At 48.7% G+C, this 23,808-nt stretch overlaps 1 protein-coding gene across 1 annotated transcript in view; it reads left to right on the top strand.

The window, feature by feature from the left end:
* thsd7aa (thrombospondin, type I, domain containing 7Aa) overlaps window positions 1–23,808 on the top strand; it is a gene marked incomplete at its 5' end in the record, with an annotated part of 247,207 nt that overhangs the window by 121,889 nt on the left and 101,510 nt on the right. The window contains 2 exon segments of the mRNA XM_084311946.1: window positions 4,539–4,787; window positions 10,188–10,370. Of these exon segments, the coding sequence (XP_084168072.1) occupies window positions 4,539–4,787; window positions 10,188–10,370 (432 nt within the window).

The raw sequence follows: 23,808 nt of genomic DNA, 5'->3' as shown, positions 1-23,808 counted from the left end.
ACGTCTGGGTGGCGCCTTCTTTTCATGTTTAAGATCAACACGCATATCTGCCCCTTCTCCTGGAGTAGGCATGTTGGTATGGTTAGGGCACGGGACTGGTTCTGGTCACGCTGGTCCGGATCAGTTGAACCCGTTGTCCGCCGGGGATGCAGATCTGCTGTTCTGGTACCCTGAGGGACTTGGGCTTTTTTCAGGGGGAAAAATGCCAGGTCGGTCCGGGTGTCACAGGGTTAAGCGCTATGGAGACCCTGGTTGGGTAAATTTTTTACTCAGCACTGTCGTAATGGCTTACGGCCATGCCAACCTGTACACGCTCGATCTCGTCAGATCTCGGCCGCTACACAGGTTGGTCCTGGTTAGTACTTGGTTGGGAGACCGCCTGGGAATACCAAGTACGGTGTGCTTGGGGCTGGTTCTCCATTCTTTTTCGCTCCTCTCTCACGCATGGCGAAGAGGGGCCTGTTGGGGTGGTCTTTTGACCTCCTCTGGTGACCCTGTGCTTCCCGTATCACCGGGCCCGGTCCGAAGTCATGTTTCGTCGACCCGTAGGCCTGGGTTAACCCTTTTTTGAAAACTGAAACACTTGTACTGCGGTATAGCCGGTGTATACCCGCAGGTGTGTTTTGGAGTTTTTTCTTGAGGGGTTATAGGAACAACCACCGCATTGGGTAACACCAAGGTGATTGATTCCCTGGTGTGTTGGAGCAGTGTCAACTCCCGGGTTACCCGGTTGAGGGTGCCCCTGCACGTTCATGACGTCTGCCAATCGTGTCAGCCTTCTCTGCCTCAACCCCTCTGGGTGGGTTTTTTTTAAATGGAGGCTTGGTCATGCAACAACGCCAGCATACGCCCCTTCCGCCGGAGCGGCTGTGTTCAGCTGTCCCCTCTGGCGCCTGTCTCGTCCGCAGTCTCCAGGCTAGGGTTAACAGCCTGTTGCCTGGTTTTTCCCCGGTGCGCTGCCTGCTTCCGTTGGTTAACCTTTTTTGTGTGCTTACGGCCATGCTGACTGCCTGTTCTGCAGGGTCAGTGTGCCAGGCGGTGTACTGTTGGGGGGACAGGGCCCGCTCGGCTGAGGGGCCTTTGTCAGAATACGCTGGCGATGTGGGGGGCGGGGTCACTAAGTGCCCACCTGGTGGGGTCTTGATGCTGGCATCATGGACTTCTCCGGGCCCCCGTTCCAGGGGCTCCAGTCCCTTTGGTGGGTCTGGGTCTTCCTTCGCGCTCCGCTGCTACGGCCTTGCCACGGGGTTGGGTTTGCCCTTGACCTCGTGATTCTGGGGGCAGTAACGAGGTTGTTTCCTCCGTTCGTTCCCGGGTGGCATGTGGGTTGTGCGTGTGTGTAGTCGTGGGGTCAAGCCACGGTCTGCTCACCCTGTGCGTTGAGTTGCTTGAGTGCCTCTTCGCACGGTCGGGTCCGTCGCCCTCCTGTGAAGCCCCCAATAGGGGGGGTGCCCTCCATTAGGGTGGGTCGGGGGGGCTCGGCCCTCCCTGTTCTGATGGTTGTGGGGGGCTTTGAGCGGGGTGTATTTGTCGGCCGATGGCTCTCGCTCGGCCTCCCTTGTGCAGAGAGTGACGCCGAGCGAGAGCTATACGATACAGAACGTTAGGTTATGACTATAACCAAGTTCTGTTAGTATAGCGACGCTCGCCGTCCGACGCCGCTGCAGCCCTTGATCTCGCCTTGTGGTGAAAGCTTGGGAAGGAGGCGAGTGGGTGGCCCCACCCCTGCTTATATGGGTAAGCTGATAGGGGTGTGGTCAGACAAATATTGGGATTAAAGGTACATTGTGGTCTTTATTCAGTGCGCGTGCACGTGTGCGAGGACAGTGCAGAGAGTGACGCCGAGCGTCGCTATACTAACAGAACTTGGTTATAGTCATAACCTAACGTTATAGATTTTGTTAGTTCATGAGAAAGTTTCAATATTTCAAAAACACAAACTATACTATACTTATCGTATTGTAACAAACCACGTCTCTTCCTGCCATTATTTTATTGGTTGATTATTGTCGTTTCCTCAGTTCCACTAAATGTTCTTGATATGTTCTCTGAGGGATGTGAGCTTGTACCCTTTCAGAATGAGGTACGTTACCTCCTGTAGCCTTCACTGACTGTGGCACTGGTTGTCATGAAACATCAGGGCAGATAGTTCAAGCAACTTCTCAACTGTAGTTCTAGGACTGTAGTTCTAGGCCCACTTTTATTTCTCCGGGTCAAATACTATCATTGTACTGTTGTATTTCATATCAGTAAGTTATGTTATGTTAAGTTAAGTTACTTGTACTTTATTGTCCCCTGGGGAAATGATTCCTCAGCATTTGACCCGTCCAAACCACTTGCAGTGAGCAACCACAAGTGACTGGGGACCAACAACTCCAGTGCTAGTGCCAGTACCTTGTGTCAAGGGCAATGACAGGAGTATGTACCACCACACATGTCGTTTATGGTACAGGAGAAAACCAGAGTACCCCGAGGAAACCCATGCAAACATGAGGGAGAACTCCACACAGATTTGGGAACTTGTCGCTTTGAGGCACCAGTGTTAACCACTGTGCCACCGTTTACATATTACATAACATTTTATGTAATATATAACATTTACTTACAAGCTGTTTAACTAGGTCTGTTGACCCATGATCGAATGCCATAGCTTTTGAATCTTAACTAGTCGATGGCTGAAAACACGCCTGATGGTTGGGTTGATGAGTAGAAAGTGTGGCTTCTCCTCACATGCTCCCAATTGACTCGTTACTGTTGTTCATCAAACACTCAATAACGCCTTGATGAAATGCCTCAACAATGCCATCTATCTCAAGTCCACTCTGTTAAATTGCCGTCCGCTTCCATTAGCAAACGTCTCCGTATTGTGTCTCTGTGCAGCCGCCTTGGAAACACAAATGACGAGACGTGGCTAACGCGCCTCTCTACGGCTAAAGATGTATGGTGTCAATGCGTGTTTTATTGAATGGGGTCAATGTATATTATTCAGAGAGAGAGAGAGATAGTCTATAGGGATGCTCTTTGTCGGGAGATGAATGTCCTCATTCTGTCTGCCATTGGTTGGTGGGCTATTATAGAGGCCAGTGAACACAGCATCCATTTCACACTGTGAAAAGCCAGGCTCTTGGGCATCTCCTTTGAAATCCAGGGACACAGTTATACTGTAATGCTCCGAATTCATAAATCATTGACAATATAGGTTCCAGTGGATGGTACGTTCCAAGTAGGATATGATATTCACCGTGACACTCTCGAGGGTTAGTGGTGGGATATATTGTGCCTTTTTGACTATTTCCCCCCTAACTATGATGAGAAAAGGAATTATGTTTGAGCTTCTCAATGAATCCACAGAGGGCTGAAACCTCTAAAGAGGCTTAGCTTGTTCTTCGTGTCGACCAGCGCCCGGGATCAAGTGCCGTTACAGATACAGCTTGGCTAAAACCTGCTAATTATCCATCTGTGTCACGGATAGCGTCTTTGAAATTTCGAACAAACTGCGTGTTCAACATGCCACTGGATTTCATGTTATAATAATGATGCCATTTGCATTCTGTGGATGTGAGAAAAGGGAGAAGCATTCCCTGGGAGTTGTTGATAGCAGCCTGCTATTATGTGCCATTTCACCCATAAATAAAGATCTTAAACTGGTTGCTATTTTTATTCAACTTTAGAGACGTGTTGCTACATACACAAAATAATAATAATAATAATAATAATAATAATAATAATAATAATAATAATAATAATAATAATAATAATAATAATAATAATAATAATAATAATAATAATAATAATAAAAAAAGAAAAAAAGAAAAGGAAATCGGAATCAAGTGTAAAATAAACCAGGGGGAGAAATCCTGGTGGAGAAATGTTTTTCATCTGTCTCACACACACAAATCTATAAGAATGTGTTCGGGTAGCTGGCATCTCCGATTTAGATTACAAGAAGGCTGTCGTACTAATTCCACCACTGCTGCTGCTACTCCTGGTACCGCAGGCGTTAGAGGTTGATCCTCCGCAGCTAGGAGGAGGAGGAAGTGTAAAAAATAACACCGCTTTTTGTGTCTGGGAGGTACGGCACAGTACAGAGAGGCCCCCCGGGACCTTGTGTGGGGGTTGAGGGGGAGAAAATTGGACTGGGGCTGGGCATTTTAGACAGAAAAAGAGGGGAGAGTGAAAGGGAAGCGGCTCTGCCACAACATAGCAAATTGCTCGGGCTTGTAAATGAACAGCTCTCAAATGTTGTTAGTCAGACAGTAGGTTCAGAGACAGAGCTGTTGTGATTACCAGCACTATAGTTTACTGCTCTTTCTTTTTCTTAGCACCTTGGCACGCACAGTGTAATCTCTGCACAACACAAATCTGAGTTCTAACTCCAGTTGTCATATTTGGCTCAGTTTGAATGTTCAGTGATGCTTCCCTTCTCTCGCTCTCTGTCTCTCTCTCTCTGTCTCTGTCTCTGTCTCTCTCTCTCTCTCTCTCTCTCTCTCTCTCTCTCTCTCTCTCTCTCTCTCTCTCTCTCACCGTCTCCCTCCCAGTCTCTGCTCCCAGGCGAGTTTGCCGGTGACCTACCAGGCCTGCGTCATGACGAAGGACTGCGAGGTGACCGAGTGGCTGGAGTGGTCCTCGTGCTCCAAGGAGTGCTACGACCTCAACGGGCCCCAGGGCGAGCGCTCGCGCACCCGCCAAGTGAGCCAGTTCCCCGTCGGAGGCGGGGCGGGGTGCCCCGAGATGGAGGAGAGGGAGCCCTGCGCCCCGCAGGGAGAGGGAGTCCCGCCCTGTATTGTGTAAGTCGTCTGTCTGTCTGTCTGTCTGTCTGTCTGTCTGTCTGTCTGTCTGTCTGTCTGTCTGTCTGTCTGTCTGTCTGTCTGTCTGTCTGTCTGTCTGTCTGTCTGTCTGTCTGTCTGTCTGTCTGTCTGTCTGTCTGTCTGTCTGTCTGTCTGTCTGTCTATCTCTATCTCCGTCTATCTTTCTTATAAATGATGAATAAACTCATCCCCATTACTGCCCCACAGGCTTTCCCCTCACTTCTCTAAAGTCCACCGTTGGTAAGCTGGTACAGTGCATGCCCTGAAGTAACTTTGCTGGCAAAAAAAAAAAAATGTTATGCATGTAGTGGCGCGCAGGCCTGCTGGCTTCGTCACCAACATTCATAACAAGGCCCACTAATATGCTGGTTGTTAACAGTAGGGGGAGGACCATAACAAAACCATTACTGTCGGGCTTCTGTGGGCTTATTAACACACAGCTCTGGTGGGTAGGATATGGAGACAGAGAGGGGGGGGGGGGGGGGGGGCTAAACAAGTGGGAAGACAAGAAGAGGAAATGACTCGATGCTTGGCTCTGCGCCAGGCAGAGGGGAAGCTGATGAAGGGATGAGTGGATCTGAGAGAGAGAGAGGGTCTAATCTGGTGGCCCCGCCCTCCCTGCTGCAGACAGGCCTGCTGACGGACCGTCACTTTAACACGCGCCGCGCCGCCCGAACCTCTTCAGCCGCTTCTGCGATGGCGTGCATGTCCCCTCAAATTACCCCTTCCCATGTTCCCTTTAAATGACACTTGACACTTATGGAATACTGGCACTTTTTTAAAGGAAGCTTAGTGGTTTTAAAGGGGACATGCATTGCTATTCCTTTCACTATTTGGGCAACTTTAAACAATTCCTGTGAGTCTATGGAACACATCAGTAACGTTTTTTTTTTTTTTTTTTATTCATTGTTTTCTATTTCTAATCAATTACTCTAAAGCAGCATTTTTCCACTTCAAGATTTCAAGCAGTTATGGGTGGCTAAGTGGCGCAGTGGGCAAGGCGCTCGCCACTAATGCAGGAGATGCTGGGTTCGAGCCCAGCTCTCGGCCTTGCTTCCGGCTTGGCTGGTCGTTCATACTAATACAATTGGCAGTATTAGGGGGTGGGAAAGCCGGTGGGTGGGAATCGGACGTTGTGGACAGCGACTCCTACAGGTCGGTTGGTGCGCCTGTACAGCAGAATCAGGAAGATTCCCACGTGTTACTCCTCGCCACTGAGAGATTGCGCTGTGCAGGTGAAAAGATGCGACGGCTGCCTCCTCGTGTACCGGAGGGGACACGTGATGCAAGGCTTCGTGCAGCCAACCAGTGGGAGGCATGGTCTAACAACGTTCGAGACAGGGGAGGGTAGAATTGGACAATACGAAATTGGGATGGGGGAAAAATAGAAAAATGGGGAGAAAAAGTGGATAAAAAAAAGAAATAAAGATTTCAAGCAGTTTTTGGGCTGGGCTCCGCCCATAAGCGCTTTGAGCGACAGTCACCCACAGTCTGCGACTGGCAGACAGAGAGAGAGATAGAAAGATTGAGGGGGATACTAATTAATTTCGCCGCAGGGGGCATAATCCCACGGGACAATGCATTGGTAACTTGTTTCAAATGACAATATATACCCCTGTGAATATTATTGCACAGATCTCCCTCTCTATCTCTCTCTCTCCCTCTCTCTCGCCCGCTCGTTCTCTGCTGTCTGTCGGCACCCTCTGTTTGAGGAAGTAATTCCACTCGCTCTGTTGTTGAGCGAATTGTTTATTGTGGGTGGTGACTACAACCACAGAGCCAATCAGATTACAATCAGCTCAATCAGCTCCTTGCTACGTCGCATTGCGAGTCAAATCAGAATGACCTAATTCACTGGGGGAGGAGATTGTCTCAACTGAATTAGAGCAATCCACCAAAATGGTAATTAGAGACACAGACCCATTGATACTAACCCCCATTGCTATAAAACAATGCTAAACACTGGAAAAGGCCATTTATAAGACACAGGACCTTTAACATCGACAAATCACTTTCGAAAAGGTTTTTACTCGTTTTGTATCGAGTCGGTTCTTACCTTTGCTTTGATCTGCCGGTTCGGGAACCTGCAGTAACCCTGACGAATAAGAATGATGTTATGGGAAGATTGTATCTACCTTGTTTACCAGAAGAAGGTCATTAAGAGAGCTCAGGATATTCTTCAGGACCCGCTCTACACCCTCTTTATTCTGAGTGTGCCCTCCTTCCCTCTGGGCGTAGGTAGGTGTAGCAGGAACAGATATGGTCACTCTTTTGTCCCAGAGGCTATTATGTAGATTGAACTAGTAACCAGAGGGTATGTGGACTAGGACTGATTCATTTGTGATATTGTTTTTGTTACTGTTATGTCTGATTGCACTTTGTATGTTCTGGCTATACAGTAGTAGCTGTAGTGTTGTTAATGTTTCTAACTGTGTTTAAATGTTTTTTTTGTGCTGCAAAATTAATTGCCCCAGTGCGGATACTAAAGATTTCTCTACTCTATGGTGCTTTTCCACTACATAGTACTGGATCACCTCAACTCGATTTGACTCTAAACTACGCCCCAAACTAATTTCATTGGTTGCCCCAACTGCTACTTCTGGTCTACAGTTCTCTGGCACCTGTTTAATGCCACAGTGAACCTCGTTTTGTTGTTGATATACATGCATTCAAAGAAAATGTCCACAGCAAATCTCTTAGTTACATCAATGTTGTGCTGTCAGAACAACCATATGTTTGCAGGTTAAGTATTTCATGTTCACCCACTAGGCCACCATTATGTAGAATAGTCTAGTGAGTCTGGCCAGACTAGCCGAACAATGTAAATACTTCACCTATAAGTACAACCTGCTTAGCTTACACAATGTCGTTGTGACTAAGAGATTCACTGAAATAAATAATCGTGTTTTTGCATAAATCACTAGATGGATCAACTTCGAATAGATTTTTCATGTGAGCGCATTCCATGGATGATAAGAAGATTGTGGTGCTGTCCTTGGTGCTGTTGTGTATCACCTTTTGGTATCATCTCAGCTTGTTTTGAGGTGATACCAAAAAAATAAGTACCAGGTACTATCCACAACTTTTGCAACCAAAAACGGCAAATAGAGTCGAATTAAGCCGGTACCACACAGTTTGATGTGGTTAGGAGTTCTGAGCTGGTGTATCAGTGATTCTGTGAAATCACCTTTTCTTGCGATATTGAGTTATGCCAGGCGTCAGAAGGCACGCAGAGTTACATGCAGGAGCATTCTCAACAGACTAGGATACATATGCATCTCACTACATCCTCGCAATGCTGTGGCTTTGAACCTGGAAAAATAGATAAATAAATTCAATTAGATGCCAGAAGCTTTACTATCCCCAAGTCTTGTTTTTTTATTTGTAATATAAATGTATATTCACAGACATTCTCCCCCCCCCCCCCCCCCCCCCCCCCCCCCCCACGATTAACTTTTCTTATTATTCATTAAACAAAATAAAATATCACATATGTATGCATCCGGAAATGATAAATTATACATACAAACCCCCTCCTCCCTAATGCCACCCACTCATCATCGCTACACAATTAGCCTTTGTTGTCATCGGAGATACACTCCCATCATATGCACTGGATTCAGATGTTTGGAACTGGACATAATTATCTTGACAAACAGACCATTTTTATTTACTTTTGGTGGCAGGGCTACCCATTTGTTGACTTTTGGATAACTGATTGAGCCTTTAACTTTCCATGTTTTCTAGAGGGGATCGGACATGCGTGAAATAATGTGATAATATCCCATGGTTAAGATGATTAATGGAGCTGAAATCATTTTATTGGATGCCGTTGAAGAGGTAGACACGACCCTCGTGTTCATCGCCGGAAGACATCTGCACATTTCATTGGCACATTTTATTGGGGGGGCTCTGAGCCTTTCTTCCCTCGCTGGCAAAGTGAATAAGTAAATCATCAGAAAGAGAAGGCAGGAAGAGAAAGAAGAGGAAGAAGGGGGATGGCCCTCGTGGCACTGACCCAGTCCATATTATTGAAGGATCCCTCTGTAAAGACTGTTCCCCCATCTGTGCAAGTCAAAGCCCCCCCCCCCCCCCCCCTCCACGACCCCACCGGATTGTCCCTGGGGTGTCATTGTCCCAGAGCAGTGCTGCAGTGACTGAGAGAGAGAGAGAACGAGAAAGAGAGAGAGAGAGAGAGAGAGAGAGAGAGAGAGAGAGAGAGAGAGAGAGAGAGAGAGAACCTCGCTCATGAATATGAAGCCGCTTTTATCGCTGACCTCAAATGAATTCCATTATCACCGCGAGATGGAGGGGCCTGGTTTAGATATTTCTGACCCGAGGGCAAAGAAATAGCGCAATGCATCGCAGCCAAAGGCGGAGCCTTGCTACCGATTCAGCGCTAGACACAGCCTTCTGTTTATGAATAGCTCACGCACACGATCTGCAGTTTTCTTTCATCTTGAAAAAAAGAAAGAATCCTAGCTCCAGAAAGCTCTGAGGGGGGGGACACTGTAGTTGACCGGAGCGGCCCGAGGCTTCACTGTGAACGGAGATCTAGGGTCACTCTCATAGAGAGCGCTTTCAACGCCTAGGCTCGCTCCAAACACCTACTAATTGTTTTTTGCTGCTTGTGAAGAAGCCATCCAGCACACCCGCTAGCTGCTTCCCATCATTCACTGTCTGGCCCGAGACAATAACAATGCAAATAGCAGCTCGAGTCATTTGCTTTTGTCATAATTTATTCATTCGAGGGAATTGCGGAGAGAAAATTGCAACATTGGTAATGTTTGGTGGTCTTCTAGTGAAACAGCAGTTTCAAGGGATTTCAGACCAACTCCCATGGGCCCCTTTTGCTAAGTAAAGAAAAAGTGAAATTGAGGCTTTTACAGCTTGGAAATGAACGCACGCAGCACACAAACATGAAAATAGACAAACAACACATTTCAGTGGATATAGACTTCCGCACCAATTTCCCATGTGACGCTGCCCTTTATGAAATCAAATATTGGTGGTTTCAACTTCACAATAATAAGAAGCCTTGTGTTCTGGAGCTGACCACAGCTGATTTTCAGGAGAACTCTCCCTACAGAGAGAAAGGGTACTAATATATTACCGAACAGTCCCTATAAAAGAGGTTTAATTACCCATGGCCTTGCATGAAACTCACGCTATGGCTTCAAGTGCAGTATGTCCAGTCTAACTAACTAATACACAGACGTAGGCGAGGCTTTTACATACCAGCAACAACTCACAGTCACCCCTATGTGTATGTGTGTGTATGTGTGTGTGTGTGTGTGTGTGTGTGTGTGTGTGTTGTGCGTGTGTGTGTGCGTGTGCGTGTGTGTGTGTGTGTGTGTATCTCTCTCTCTCCATCCTCAGGTATAGTTGGAAGACCACTGAGTGGAGTGAGTGCAGGGTGGACATGTTGCTAAGCCAACAGGACCGTCGCCGTGGCAACCAGACGGGGCTGTGTGGAGGAGGGATTCAGAGCCGCGAGGTCTACTGCGTCCAGGCCAGCGTGGACACGCCCTCGAACCTCGGCTCGCTCAAGAGCAAAGAAGGGTAAAGAATAAAAAAATAAACATTTCCCATGCATCTGCTCAGTCTAGACTTCATTGTTCTCTCGCATTATACTGGTACACAAAATAATGACTAATAACTAATAACCAGGTATATCACCATTTACTCAATTCAGTTTGGTTAGCTACATTAATTCCCTTCCATTAAATTCAATACATAAAGATATTCTTTATTTATCCCAGAGGGGCAGCAGCGGTAGTTCAATAATGATGATACCTCTCATAGGAAAGATCAACCTCAAATAAACATAATTTGTGTTAAATTATGTTGTTCTGAAACGTATTATGCAGTGAATTCTATTCTGGGGTGATTTTCCCTTTTTTTTTTTTTTTTTTTTTTTTCCCTCCTTTTTCCTCAGATTTTTCTCCCATCCCATGTTAGTCGTTATGCCAATTCCCAATCCCCTTCCTGGTTGCTGCGCACTTACCCCCCACAGTCGGTCTGGGAGAGTGGAGGCTACCACGTGCTTCCTCCGACACACGTCCAGCCAATCAACCGCTTCTTTTCACCTGGCAGCGCGGATTCTCACTGAGAGGGCGTAGCGTGTGGAAGGATCACACTATCCCACTTAGATCCTATCCGCGCTTAGCAGGCGCCCCGACCGAATTGTAGGAGTCGCTGTTTACAACGACCCGGACCCACCCCGCCAGCTTCTCCCACCCTCTAATACTGCCAATTGTATTAGTGTGAACGGCCAGCCAAGCTGGTGACAACCCCGGAGCTGTGAGCTGGATTCGAACAGGCGAATCCAGCCGCTCCGGGGTTGGTGACGAACGCAATGTGATTTTCCATTTTTAAGTATTATTGACATCCGTTCTCCTGCTGTTAGTAAGCCTCCATCACTGAACACACAGTGTAGCAGATTGACAGACTGCCGCGTTCCCACATCCACACGACACTGAACAGACGCTAACTAATATACAGTTCCATGTTTAGTTTGCCCATCACTCAAGTGTAGGCAGAAAGGAACATTCACACTCACACGGTCCATGTTTTGTCAGTTTTGTCAGCAGCCACAGCTTCGTGTGAAGTCTGCGAGAGCGAGGATGGTGTGCGATGTGGACAAAGTTGTCAGTTTGCGTGGGGGAATATGACTGATCTGCTCGGCCACACACACCACAATCATCTCATCTTTCCCAGCTCCCCGCTCTCTCACACACCACACACACACACACACACACACACACACACACACACACACACACACACACACACACACACACACACACACACACACACACACACACACACACACACACACACACACACACACACACACACACACACACACACACACACACACACACACACACACACACACACACACACGTACAGTGATATCCTTCTGCGTTACCAGCCATGTGTCAAACAGAGTGTTTTTACTCCACATTAAGTCTGGTTGCCAGAGCTGCATGAATATGCTAATGTGTGTGAGAAAGCCACAGAGAGAGAGTGGATGGGGGGTTGGGGGTGGGGGGGGTCGTTGGCTGGGTGGAAAATGAAATATGAGCTCTACCTAAATTGGTGGCACTGTTGAGAGTCTAGCTATAGAAGTACCCATCACTGGTAGCACGCCCATGCTTACCCAGCTCTGACACACCGCAGGTCCAGTCCATCTGGTCACCGCTATTACATCTTGGAGTAATTCTAGGACTCCCGTCACTTCCTAGTGAGCCAGTAGCCTTTGTAGCATCATCATTAAAAATGTTCACTTCTTCCTGAACACCTGAGAAAGCTCAAGATATCATTCATGGATAGATTGAGATACAGAGGGGAGAGAAAACCCCCAGACACTTGCACATTTACATATTGTTTGCTTCAGCTATGAAATATTGACGTTATTTCGAGCCATCTCCTTGCCAACGGCCCACCGTCTGCACGTTTTTAGACAGTCGCCGCTAACGGATATAAAACCCTGAGACGTGTCACCGACTGCCGCTGTTCAAAAGAGTGAGAAGTGAAACGGTGATGGAAATGATGGGGTTTGAGCCCAAAAAAACAAGAGCAAATAAAATAATGGAAACTGAGAGAGAGAGTTGAGTTGAGTTTATTTTATCTCGAACAATCAACCATATAAAAAACACAATAAAAAGGATAAATAAAAAAAAAACATTTCAAATGAAATCTTACATTCTTCATTAAATGATAAACAAATCATTTAAAAAATGAAAAACATAAAAAGAGCAGAAGGAAGCAAATGCGTATCTAGTCCTGCCCCTTCCTCACAATATCATACAAAATCTCTTACAAACCTAAAATAACAAACAAAATAAACATCAATAAAAAATATAAAAAAAAATTGTAGAAATAAAAATAACATATAAAATAATCTTTTTAGAGCTCCTCGTTTTTTAACTGTACAATGTTCCTGCTGAGAAAGGGAGATAGAATAAGCAATAAGGAATGAGGTGTGGGTGGGCACACTTTTCCCATCTTTCCATCTTGTCCTTTCTGTGACATAGTTTTACTTTGCTATTGTGCCATCATATGTAATTCTGGCTCCCTATACCTCCTAACCTGGCTTCCGTACCTACTGTACTACCTACACTCACTGCCAGACGGGTAACATTCGTTCGACTTTTCTGTATATTAATTTCAACATTTTATCAAGCCCGTTCTCGACTAACTTTCAACACATTATTGAGGCGAATTCAGAGGTGCAGCCGGGAATCAAAACTGTGTCGCCCAGAGGACAGGCGACAACGCTAACCAGTCAACTAAAGAGTTTGACTCGTTAACCAAGGGCTAGAGAGTCTAGGCCTCTGTGGTCATTACAATGTCATTTCCCAACAGCAGTGGTCGTGTTATTGTCTTGGGTGTACTGTCGGTGCCCAGTGCTGCCGAAGGCACTGTGTGTGTGGAGGGAATCTTTGGTCTGATTTACGCTGATGTAATCTCCTCATTTGCTTTCAAGGACGATTGGCAAAAATCCTCATGTGACTGATCCTGGAGAGATTTCATATCTTTGAACTCATATCATCTTGCTGACTGATATTTACTGCCCTAGGCCACACTGTCCCAATGCGTCCGCCCCGCATTCTCAATCTAATTTACATACTGAAGGGGTAAAAAATATCTATTTGTGGACCCCCCCCCCCCCCCCCTCAAAATAAAACACATGTTTTCAATCATTCTGGGATTATTGCTGGGCTTCACCGGGCCGCAATATGAATGCCAAACCGCTGCTGAAATGGGAGTGTGTTTGTGTGTTCTGATTATCATAAGCAGCTGTGGCTATTTCCCATTGCCAGAACAATGTACATGTGTGCTTCTCATTTCAGTCCAAACAACGATCTGGTTTTATTTTCATTGCTCACAGCAGGGGGTAAGCAGGGTGTTCAGATATGGATATTTGGGGAAAGCAGCTGTCAATTTGTACCCATTACTTTTGGACTCCAGAGAGAAAGTGCAACAGAAACCACTGTAGCGGCTTTGATTTACTATGTACATAATATAGTACACAACTGTGTATGCTAACTACGCTAGATCATCCCCTGGTGCAGCCATATCTTAAAGAGCACCTACGGGAGGCTGCAATTAAAAACTGGCCACCATAAATGTCTAACCCCTGCAATTCGAAACTGGCCACCGGAAATGTCCAACCCCCCACCCCCCACCCCCTCCTAATAGACATCTCCTCCCAACCGTATGTATATATTTTCTCCCCAACGTATGTATATATTTTCTCCCCACCGTATGTATATATTTTCTCCCCACCGTATGTATATTTTTATCTACGGTATCTATGGGTAACAGTACTGTATATTTGCATATCGTATATGTCACAAATGTAACAGTACTATATACCTGTATGTCATGTATGTCCCTATGCCATAAATGTCATGATGTCATGTATGTTGTGTATGTCATAAATGTCACTATGAATTGAAAATGGGGGACCCTGATGTAAACAAGACAAACGTCTTTCTCTGGTCTGCATCCCCTTAACAATTGTGTGTATTGAGCCGTACTGTATTGTACCCATTCTGCAATCTGTTAAATAAAGTTTTCATTCATTCATTCATGCAGCAGGTATATACTGGGAGTGTAGCTCCTCCCCTGGTGCAGCAGGTATATACTGGGAGTGTAGCTCCTCCCCTGGTGCAGCAGCTATATACTGGGAGTGTAGCTCCTCCCCTGGTGCAGCAGCTATATACTGGGAGTGTAGCTCCTCCCCTGGTGCAGCAGCTATATACTGGGAGTGTAGCTCCTCCCCTGGTGCAGCAGCTATATACTGGGAGTGTAGCTCCTCCCCTGGTGCAGCAGGTATATACTGGGAGTGTAGCTCCTCCCCTGGTGCAGCAGGTATATACTGGGAGTGTAGCTCCTCCCCTGGTGCAGCATGTATATACTGGGAGTGTAGCTCCTCCCCTGGTGCAGCAGGTATATACTGGGAGTGTAGCTCCTCCCCTGGTGCAGCAGGTATATACTGGGAGTGTAGTTCCTCCCCTGGTGCAGCAGGTATATACTGGGAGTGTAGCTCCTCCCCTGGTGCAGCAGGTATATACTGGGAGTGTAGCTCCTCCCCTTGTGCAGCAGGTATATACTGGGAGTGTAGCTCCTCCCCTGGTGCAGCATGTATATACTGGGAGTGTAGCTCCTCCCCTGGTGCAGCAGCTATATACTGGGAGTGTAGCTCCTCCCCTGGTGCAGCAGGTATATACTGGGAGTGTAGCTCCTCCCCTGGTGCAGCAGCTATATACTGGGAGTGTAGCTCCTCCCCTGGTGCAGCAGGTATATACTGGGAGTGTAGCTCCTCCCCTGGTGCAGCAGCTATATACTGGGAGTGTAGCTCCTCCCCTGGTGCAGCAGCTATATACTGGGAGTGTAGCTCCTCCCCTGGTGCAGCAGGTATATACTGGGAGTGTAGCTCCTCCCCTTGTGCAGCAGGTATATACTGGGAGTATAGCTCCTCCCCTGGTGCAGCATGTATATACTGGGAGTGTAGCTCCTCCCCTGGTGCAGCAGGTATATACTGGGAGTGTAGCTCCTCCCCTGGTGCAGCAGCTATATACTGGGAGTGTAGTTCCTCCCCTGGTGCAGCATGTATATACTGGGAGTGTAGCTCCTCCCCTGGTGCAGCAGCTATATACTGGGAGTGTAGCTCCTCCCCTGGTGCAGCAGGTATATACTGGGAGTGTAGCTCCTCCCCTGGTGCAGCAGCTATATACTGGGAGTGTAGCTCCTCCCCTGGTGCAGCAGGTATATACTGGGAGTGTAGCTCCTCCCCTGGTGCAGCAGCTATATACTGGGAGTGTAGCTCCTCCCCTGGTGCAGCAGCTATATACTGGGAGTGTAGCTCCTCCCCTGGTGCAGCAGCTATATACTGGGAGTGTAGCTCCTCCCCTGGTGCAGCAGCTATATACTGGGAGTGTAGCTCCTCCCCTGGTGCAGCAGGTATATACTGGGAGTGTAGCTCCTCCCCTTGTGCAGCAGGTATATACTGGGAGTGTAGCTCCTCCCCTGGTGCAGCATGTATATACTGGGAGTGTAGCTCCTCCCCTGGTGCAGCAGCTATATACTGGGAGTGTAGCTCCTCCCCTGGTGCAGCATGTATATACTGGGAGTGTAGCTCCTCCCCTGGTGCAGCAGGTATATACTGGGAGTGTAGTTCCTCCCCTGGTGCAGCATGTATATACTGGGAGTGTAGCTCCTCCCCTGGTGCAGCAGGTATATACTGGGAGTGTAGCTCCTCCCCTGGTGCAGCAGCTATATACTGGGAGTGTAGCTCCTCCCCTGGTGCAGCAGGTATATACTGGGAGTGTAGCTCCTCCCCTGGTGCAGCAGCTATATACTGGGAGTGTAGCTCCTCCCCTGGTGCAGCAGGTATATACTGGGAGTGTAGCTCCTCCCCTGGTGCAGCAGGTATATACTGGGAGTGTAGCTCCTCCCCTGGTGCAGCAGGTATATACTGGGAGTGTAGCTCCTCCCCTGGTGCAGCAGGTATATACTGGGAGTGTAGTTCCTCCCCTGGTGCAGCAGCTATATACTGGGAGTGTAGCTCCTCCCCTGGTGCAGCAGCTATATACTGGGAGTGTAGCTCCTCCCCTGGTGCAGCAGCTATATACTGGGAGTGTAGCTCCTCCCCTGGTGCAGCAGGTATATACTGGGAGTGTAGCTCCTCCCCTTGTGCAGCAGGTATATACTGGGAGTGTAGCTCCTCCCCTGGTGCAGCATGTATATACTGGGAGTGTAGCTCCTCCCCTGGTGCAGCAGCTATATACTGGGAGTGTAGCTCCTCCCCTGGTGCAGCATGTATATACTGGGAGTGTAGCTCCTCCCCTGGTGCAGCAGGTATATACTGGGAGTGTAGTTCCTCCCCTGGTGCAGCAGGTATATACTGGGAGTGTAGCTCCTCCCCTGGTGCAGCAGCTATATACTGGGAGTGTAGCTCCTCCCCTGGTGCAGCAGCTATATACTGGGAGTGTAGCTCCTCCCCTGGTGCAGCAGCTATATACTGGGAGTGTAGCTCCTCCCCTTGTGCAGCAGGTATATACTGGGAGTGTAGCTCCTCCCCTGGTGCAGCATGTATATACTGGGAGTGTAGCTCCTCCCCTGGTGCAGCAGCTATATACTGGGAGTGTAGCTCCTCCCCTGGTGCAGCAGGTATATACTGGGAGTGTAGCTCCTCCCCTTGTGCAGCAGGTATATACTGGGAGTGTAGCTCCTCCCCTGGTGCAGCATGTATATACTGGGAGTGTAGCTCCTCCCCTGGTGCAGCAGCTATATACTGGGAGTGTAGCTCCTCCCCTGGTGCAGCAGGTATATACTGGGAGTGTAGCTCCTCCCCTGGTGCAGCAGCTATATACTGGGAGTGTAGCTCCTCCCATGGTGCAGCAGGTATATACTGGGAGTGTAGCTCCTCCCCTGGTGCAGCAGCTATATACTGGGAGTGTAGCTCCTCCCCTGGTGCAGCAGCTATATACTGGGAGTGTAGCTCCTCCCCTGGTGCAGCAGGTATATACTGGGAGTGTAGCTCCTCCCCTTGTGCAGCAGGTATATACTGGGAGTATAGCTCCTCCCCTGGTGCAGCATGTATATACTGGGAGTGTAGCTCCTCCCCTGGTGCAGCAGGTATATACTGGGAGTGTAGCTCCTCCCCTGGTGCAGCAGCTATATACTGGGAGTGTAGTTCCTCCCCTGGTGCAGCAGGTATATACTGGGAGTATAGCTCCTCCCCTGGTGCAGCATGTATATACTGGGAGTGTAGCTCCTCCCCTGGTGCAGCAGGTATATACTGGGAGTGTAGCTCCTCCCCTGGTGCAGCAGCTATATACTGGGAGTGTAGTTCCTCCCCTGGTGCAGCATGTATATACTGGGAGTGTAGCTCCTCCCCTGGTGCAGCAGCTATATACTGGGAGTGTAGCTCCTCCCCTGGTGCAGCAGGTATATACTGGGAGTGTAGCTCCTCCCCTGGTGCAGCAGCTATATACTGGGAGTGTAGCTCCTCCCCTGGTGCAGCAGGTATATACTGGGAGTGTAGCTCCTCCCCTGGTGCAGCAGCTATATACTGGGAGTGTAGCTCCTCCCCTGTTGCAGCAGCTATATACTGGGAGTGTAGCTCCTCCCCTGGTGCAGCAGGTATATACTGGGAGTGTAGCTCCTCCCCTGGTGCAGCAGGTATATACTGGGAGTGTAGCTCCTCCCCTGGTGCAGCAGCTATATACTGGGAGTGTAGCTCCTCCCCTGGTGCAGCAGCTATATACTGGGAGTGTAGCTCCTCCCCTGGTGCAGCAGGTATATACTGGGAGTGTAGCTCCTCCCCTTGTGCAGCAGGTATATACTGGGAGTGTAGCTCCTCCCCTGGTGCAGCATGTATATACTGGGAGTGTAGCTCCTCCCCTGGTGCAGCAGCTATATACTGGGAGTGTAGCTCCTCCCCTGGTGCAGCATGTATATACTGGGAGTGTAGCTCCTCCCCTGGTGCAGCAGGTATATACTGGGAGTGTAGCTCCTCCCCTGGTGCAGCATGTATATACTGGGAGTGTAGCTCCTCCCCTGGTGCAGCAGGTATATACTGGGAGTGTAGTTCCTCCCCTGGTGCAGCAGGTATATACTGGGAGTGTAGCTCCTCCCCTGGTGCAGCAGCTATATACTGGGAGTGTAGCTCCTCCCCTGGTGCAGCAGGTATATACTGGGAGTGTAGCTCCTCCCCTGGTGCAGCAGCTATATACTGGGAGTGTAGCTCCTCCCCTGGTGCAGCAGCTATATACTGGGAGTGTAGCTCCTCCCCTGGTGCAGCAGCTATATACTGGGAGTGTAGCTCCTCCCCTGGTGCAGCAGCTATATACTGGGAGTGTAGCTCCTCCCCTGGTGCAGCAGGTATATACTGGGAGTGTAGCTCCTCCCCTTGTGCAGCAGGTATATACTGGGCGTGTAGCTCCTCCCCTGGTGCAGCATGTATATACTGGGAGTGTAGCTCCTCCCCTGGTGCAGCAGCTATATACTGGGAGTGTAGCTCCTCCCCTGGTGCAGCATGTATATACTGGGAGTGTAGCTCCTCCCCTGGTGCAGCAGGTATATACTGGGAGTGTAGTTCCTCCCCTGGTGCAGCAGGTATATACTGGGAGTGTAGCTCCTCCCCTGGTGCAGCAGCTATATACTGGGAGTGTAGCTCCTCCCCTGGTGCAGCAGGTATATACTGGGAGTGTAGCTCCTCCCCTTGTGCAGCAGGTATATACTGGGAGTGTAGCTCCTCCCCTGGTGCAGCATGTATATACTGGGAGTGTAGCTCCTCCCCTGGTGCAGCAGCTATATACTGGGAGTGTAGCTCCTCCCCTGGTGCAGCAGGTATATACTGGGAGTGTAGCTCCTCCCCTGGTGCAGCAGCTATATACTGGGAGTGTAGCTCCTCCCATGGTGCAGCAGGTATATACTGGGAGTGTAGCTCCTCCCCTGGTGCAGCAGCTATATACTGGGAGTGTAGCTCCTCCCCTGGTGCAGCAGCTATATACTGGGAGTGTAGCTCCTCCCCTGATGCAGCAGGTATATACTGGGAGTGTAGCTCCTCCCCTTGTGCAGCAGGTATATACTGGGAGTATAGCTCCTCCCCTGGCGCAGCATGTATATACTGGGAGTGTAGCTCCTCCCCTGGTGCAGCAGGTATATACTGGGAGTGTAGCTCCTCCCCTGGTGCAGCAGCTATATACTGGGAGTGTAGTTCCTCCCCTGGTGCAGCATGTATATACTGGGAGTGTAGCTCCTCCCCTGGTGCAGCAGCTATATACTGGGAGTGTAGCTCCTCCCCTGGTGCAGCAGGTATATACTGGGAGTGTAGCTCCTCCCCTGGTGCAGCAGCTATATACTGGGAGTGTAGCTCCTCCCCTGGTGCAGCAGGTATATACTGGGAGTGTAGCTCCTCCCCTGGTGCAGCAGCTATATACTGGGAGTGTAGCTCCTCCCCTGGTGCAGCAGCTATATACTGGGAGTGTAGCTCCTCCCCTGGTGCAGCAGCTATATACTGGGAGTGTAGCTCCTCCCCTGGTGCAGCAGCTATATACTGGGAGTGTAGCTCCTCCCCTGGTGCAGCAGGTATATACTGGGAGTGTAGCTCCTCCCCTTGTGCAGCAGGTATATACTGGGAGTGTAGCTCCTCCCCTGGTGCAGCATGTATATACTGGGAGTGTAGCTCCTCCCCTGGTGCAGCAGCTATATACTGGGAGTGTAGCTCCTCCCCTGGTGCAGCATGTATATACTGGGAGTGTAGCTCCTCCCCTGGTGCAGCAGCTATATACTGGGAGTGTAGCTCCTCCCCTGGTGCAGCAGCTATATACTGGGAGTGTAGCTCCTCCCATGGTGCAGCAGCTATATACTGGGAGTGTAGCTCCTCCCCTGGTGCAGCAGGTATATACTGGGAGTGTAGCTCCTCCCCTTGTGCAGCAGGTATATACTGGGAGTGTAGCTCCTCCCCTGGTGCAGCATGTATATACTGGGAGTGTAGCTCCTCCCCTGGTGCAGCAGCTATATACTGGGAGTGTAGCTCCTCCCCTGGTGCAGCATGTATATACTGGGAGTGTAGCTCCTCCCCTGGTGCAGCAGGTATATACTGGGAGTGTAGTTCCTCCCCTGGTGCAGCAGGTATATACTGGGAGTGTAGCTCCTCCCCTGGTGCAGCAGCTATATACTGGGAGTGTAGCTCCTCCCCTGGTGCAGCAGGTATATACTGGGAGTGTAGCTCCTCCCCTGGTGCAGCAGGTATATACTGGGAGTGTAGAGTTACTGATGATGCTGGTGAGGTGTCTGAGGCGGGGGGGGGGGGGGGGGGCTTGTGTAAGCTCCTAATTTGGCCCCTGGAACCCCAGTGTGGGGGAAGACTAGACCATCTGGCAGGAGAGAGAGAGAGAGACGTGCCACCTGATCAAGGTCAGCCAGCAAGGAGATGTTCATTAATCAACCTTTGTTAAAGCCTTCGTACTGAAGGAAGAGGAGGTGGAGGAGTCAACAGTGAGGCAGTCGTCTACCAAAAGTATAAAATACTGAACATGTGCTACTGGTATAAAAACTATTTAGATGAAAAAGTGCTTTTGGCGAAGGGTTCAGTTTAGTGTGACGTGTAAACATCTGGAGTCGTTAGTGTTATCAACAGGTAACGCGGATTTAACATCTGGCTAGCACAGCGGCATACGTAGAAATAATTTTTAATGCCTCCCAGTGCAAGCGTTCAGTTTGTATGCCTCGATTGCATCTATTCAGCTACTCTAGCGTTGGCGTAGTCAGAGTGAATGGAGAAAAAAATTTGAATCGTTGGAAGCCAGGACCCTTTTTTTCCCAACACATGTTAGATACTGAATAATGGCAGCTCATAACTTAACGTCACTCAATGTTGACTCGTCATTGTACGCAAGCAGATGCACAAACTCACACACACACACACACGCACACTTTTTCTTTTTTTAAGACACTATTAAAGGACACACCTTTGGCCAAGTGGAAGCAATTTGCATGTGAATGAGGCTGAGTCCTGTCATGGCGCAGTGGGAATGATTCATCAGTGCTGTGACCTTGCAGCGAGTCACCTACAGCTTCATATTCTACCCAGAGCGGCGGCTGAAGGCTGACCTGCTGTGTGGGGACGGAAGGCAGGCAAAAAAACACAAACAAAAAGCTTTCTTTGTTTAAAAGTTGGGTTCGTTTGACGGGAGATGGGAAGGGAGAGGAAAAAGAAAAGGTTAAACTGTTTGCATTTTCGCTCCCTTTGATTTAGAATTGAAAGGATCGGCGACTGGGGAGCATGGGGCGTGGGGCGTGTGAAGACAAGAAAGCGCTTCAGATGTTTAGCTTTGAGTCGCTGCTCACGTGTTTGGAGACGACTTCTTTTAACTCAAATTCCAGTCATGTATTTGTTACTTTTTTTTCTTTTTTTTGTGCCGTTTTAGTCCTTTGAAAATCAACACACACACACACACACACGCACACACACACACACACACACACACACACACACACACACACACACACACACACACACACACACACACACACACACACACACACACACACACACACACACACAGGGCCGCCTGGGAGAAATGCAAGGCCCTGTGCGAGATTTAAACGCGAGGCCCCCCCCCCCTAAAGGTAAAAACAATTATATCATTTTTTTTTTCATACAGTCAACATATTCTTAAATAATAGTGTTGCCCGAGGCTGATCATGATACAGTCAACATATAGCAAGAGAGAGAGAGAGAGAGAGAGAGAGAGAGAGAGCGAGAGAGAGCTCCCGTTCTACAGTCAATATACAGTGTTATCGCTGCACAGAGCCGGCAATGCCCCTGACCAGAGGAGAGAGAAATATAATATAGTTAGTAAAAGCACTATATAAGCTCAGAACACAGCTCAGAACACAACACAGCTTAGAACACAGCTCAGAACATAGAACACATCTCAGAACACAGCACAGAACACAGCTCAGAACACAGCTCAGAACACAGAACACATCTCAGAACACAGCACAGAACACAGCTCAGAACACAGCTCAGAACACATAACACATGCAGAACACAGCACAGAACACAGCTCAGCACACAGCTCAGAACACAGCTCAGAACACAGGACACCTCAGAACACAGAACACATGCAGAACACAGCTCAGCACACAGCTCAGAACACAGCTCAGAACACAGAACACAGCTCAGCACACAGCTCAGAACACAGCTCAGAACACAGAACACAGCTCAGAACACATCTCAGAACACAGCTCAGAACACAGAACACATGCAGAACACAGCTCAGCACACAGCTCAGAACACAGGACTAGGTACAGACTCAGCGAGCACAGCCTAGCCATCGAGAAAGGCCGCCATAGGCAGACCTGGCTCCCAAGCGAAGACAGACTATGCACCCACTGCACACAAGATGAGGTGGAAACCGAGCTCCACTTCTTAACAACCTGCCCACTATACCAAGACATCAGAGACATACTTCCCACAAATTGCAAACACCCAAAGAGACTTTGAAAACATGGACAATAACTCAAAACTCCCATACCTACTGGGAGAAATACAAGAATGTGCAAACACAGCAGCCAGATTTGTGAGCTGCTGTGACAAGAAAAGGACATCCAACGGAATACAACCACCATAAAGACTGTACAAGAAATTCCTTCTGTAATGTACTGATTTCTTTTGTTTTATCTGTTTGATTGTTTTGTTTGGCTTTGGCAATGTAAACGTATGTTTCCCATGTCAATAAAGCCCATTTGAATTGAATTGAGAGAGAGAGAGAGAGAGAGAGAGAGAGAGAGAGAGAGAGAGAGAGAGAGAGAGAGAGAGAGAGAGAGAGAGAGAGAGAGAGAGGGGGAGAAAGAGGGAGAAAAAGAAAGAGAGAGAGCGAGAGAGAGGTGAAAATGTGACAAGGATAATAACAGGTATTGGAGGTGAACTGAATCCATCATTTGTGACGTGCGTTTGTTTTCCCCTCTCTAACCTGGTGATGATGGCCAGGTGGGGTGGAGCCATGTAGGCCACCATGAAGAGGACCACGTTCTCGTGCCTCGTCTGTCTGTAGTTCATCACCTCCTTCTTAAAAAGCTTCAGGTGGTCCTGGTTGTTGCCATGCCTAGTTAGCTAGCGTTAGCTAACGCTAGTTAGCCTTTAGCTAAGCTACTAGCCGACATGGCTAGCCCGACTGAACCACACGTTAGCACTCGATAGCTAGCATTAGCTAACGCTAGTTAGCCTTTAGTTAAGCTACTAGCCGACATGGCTATCCCGACTGAACCACACGTTAGCACTCGATAGCTAAAGCTAAGTAGCTGTCCCTGCCTTTAGCTAAGCCGACATGGCTAGCCTGACTGAACTTTCTAACATGCAACAACTTTCATCTTCAGTCCATCTGCCGAACGACCGTCCTCTTCGTCTTGGCTGGCATAACCTCCAATGCTGCACGCGCGAAATAGTCAGATGCACGCCGGCCGACTG

This window comes from Notolepis coatsorum, assembly GCF_963971535.1.
Source record: "Notolepis coatsorum genome assembly, chromosome: 4".
In the NCBI taxonomy this organism is placed as follows: domain Eukaryota; kingdom Metazoa; phylum Chordata; class Actinopteri; order Aulopiformes; family Paralepididae; genus Notolepis; species Notolepis coatsorum.
The sequence above is the reverse complement of the archived record's forward strand: the minus strand, read 5'-3'. Positions and strand labels throughout refer to the sequence as shown.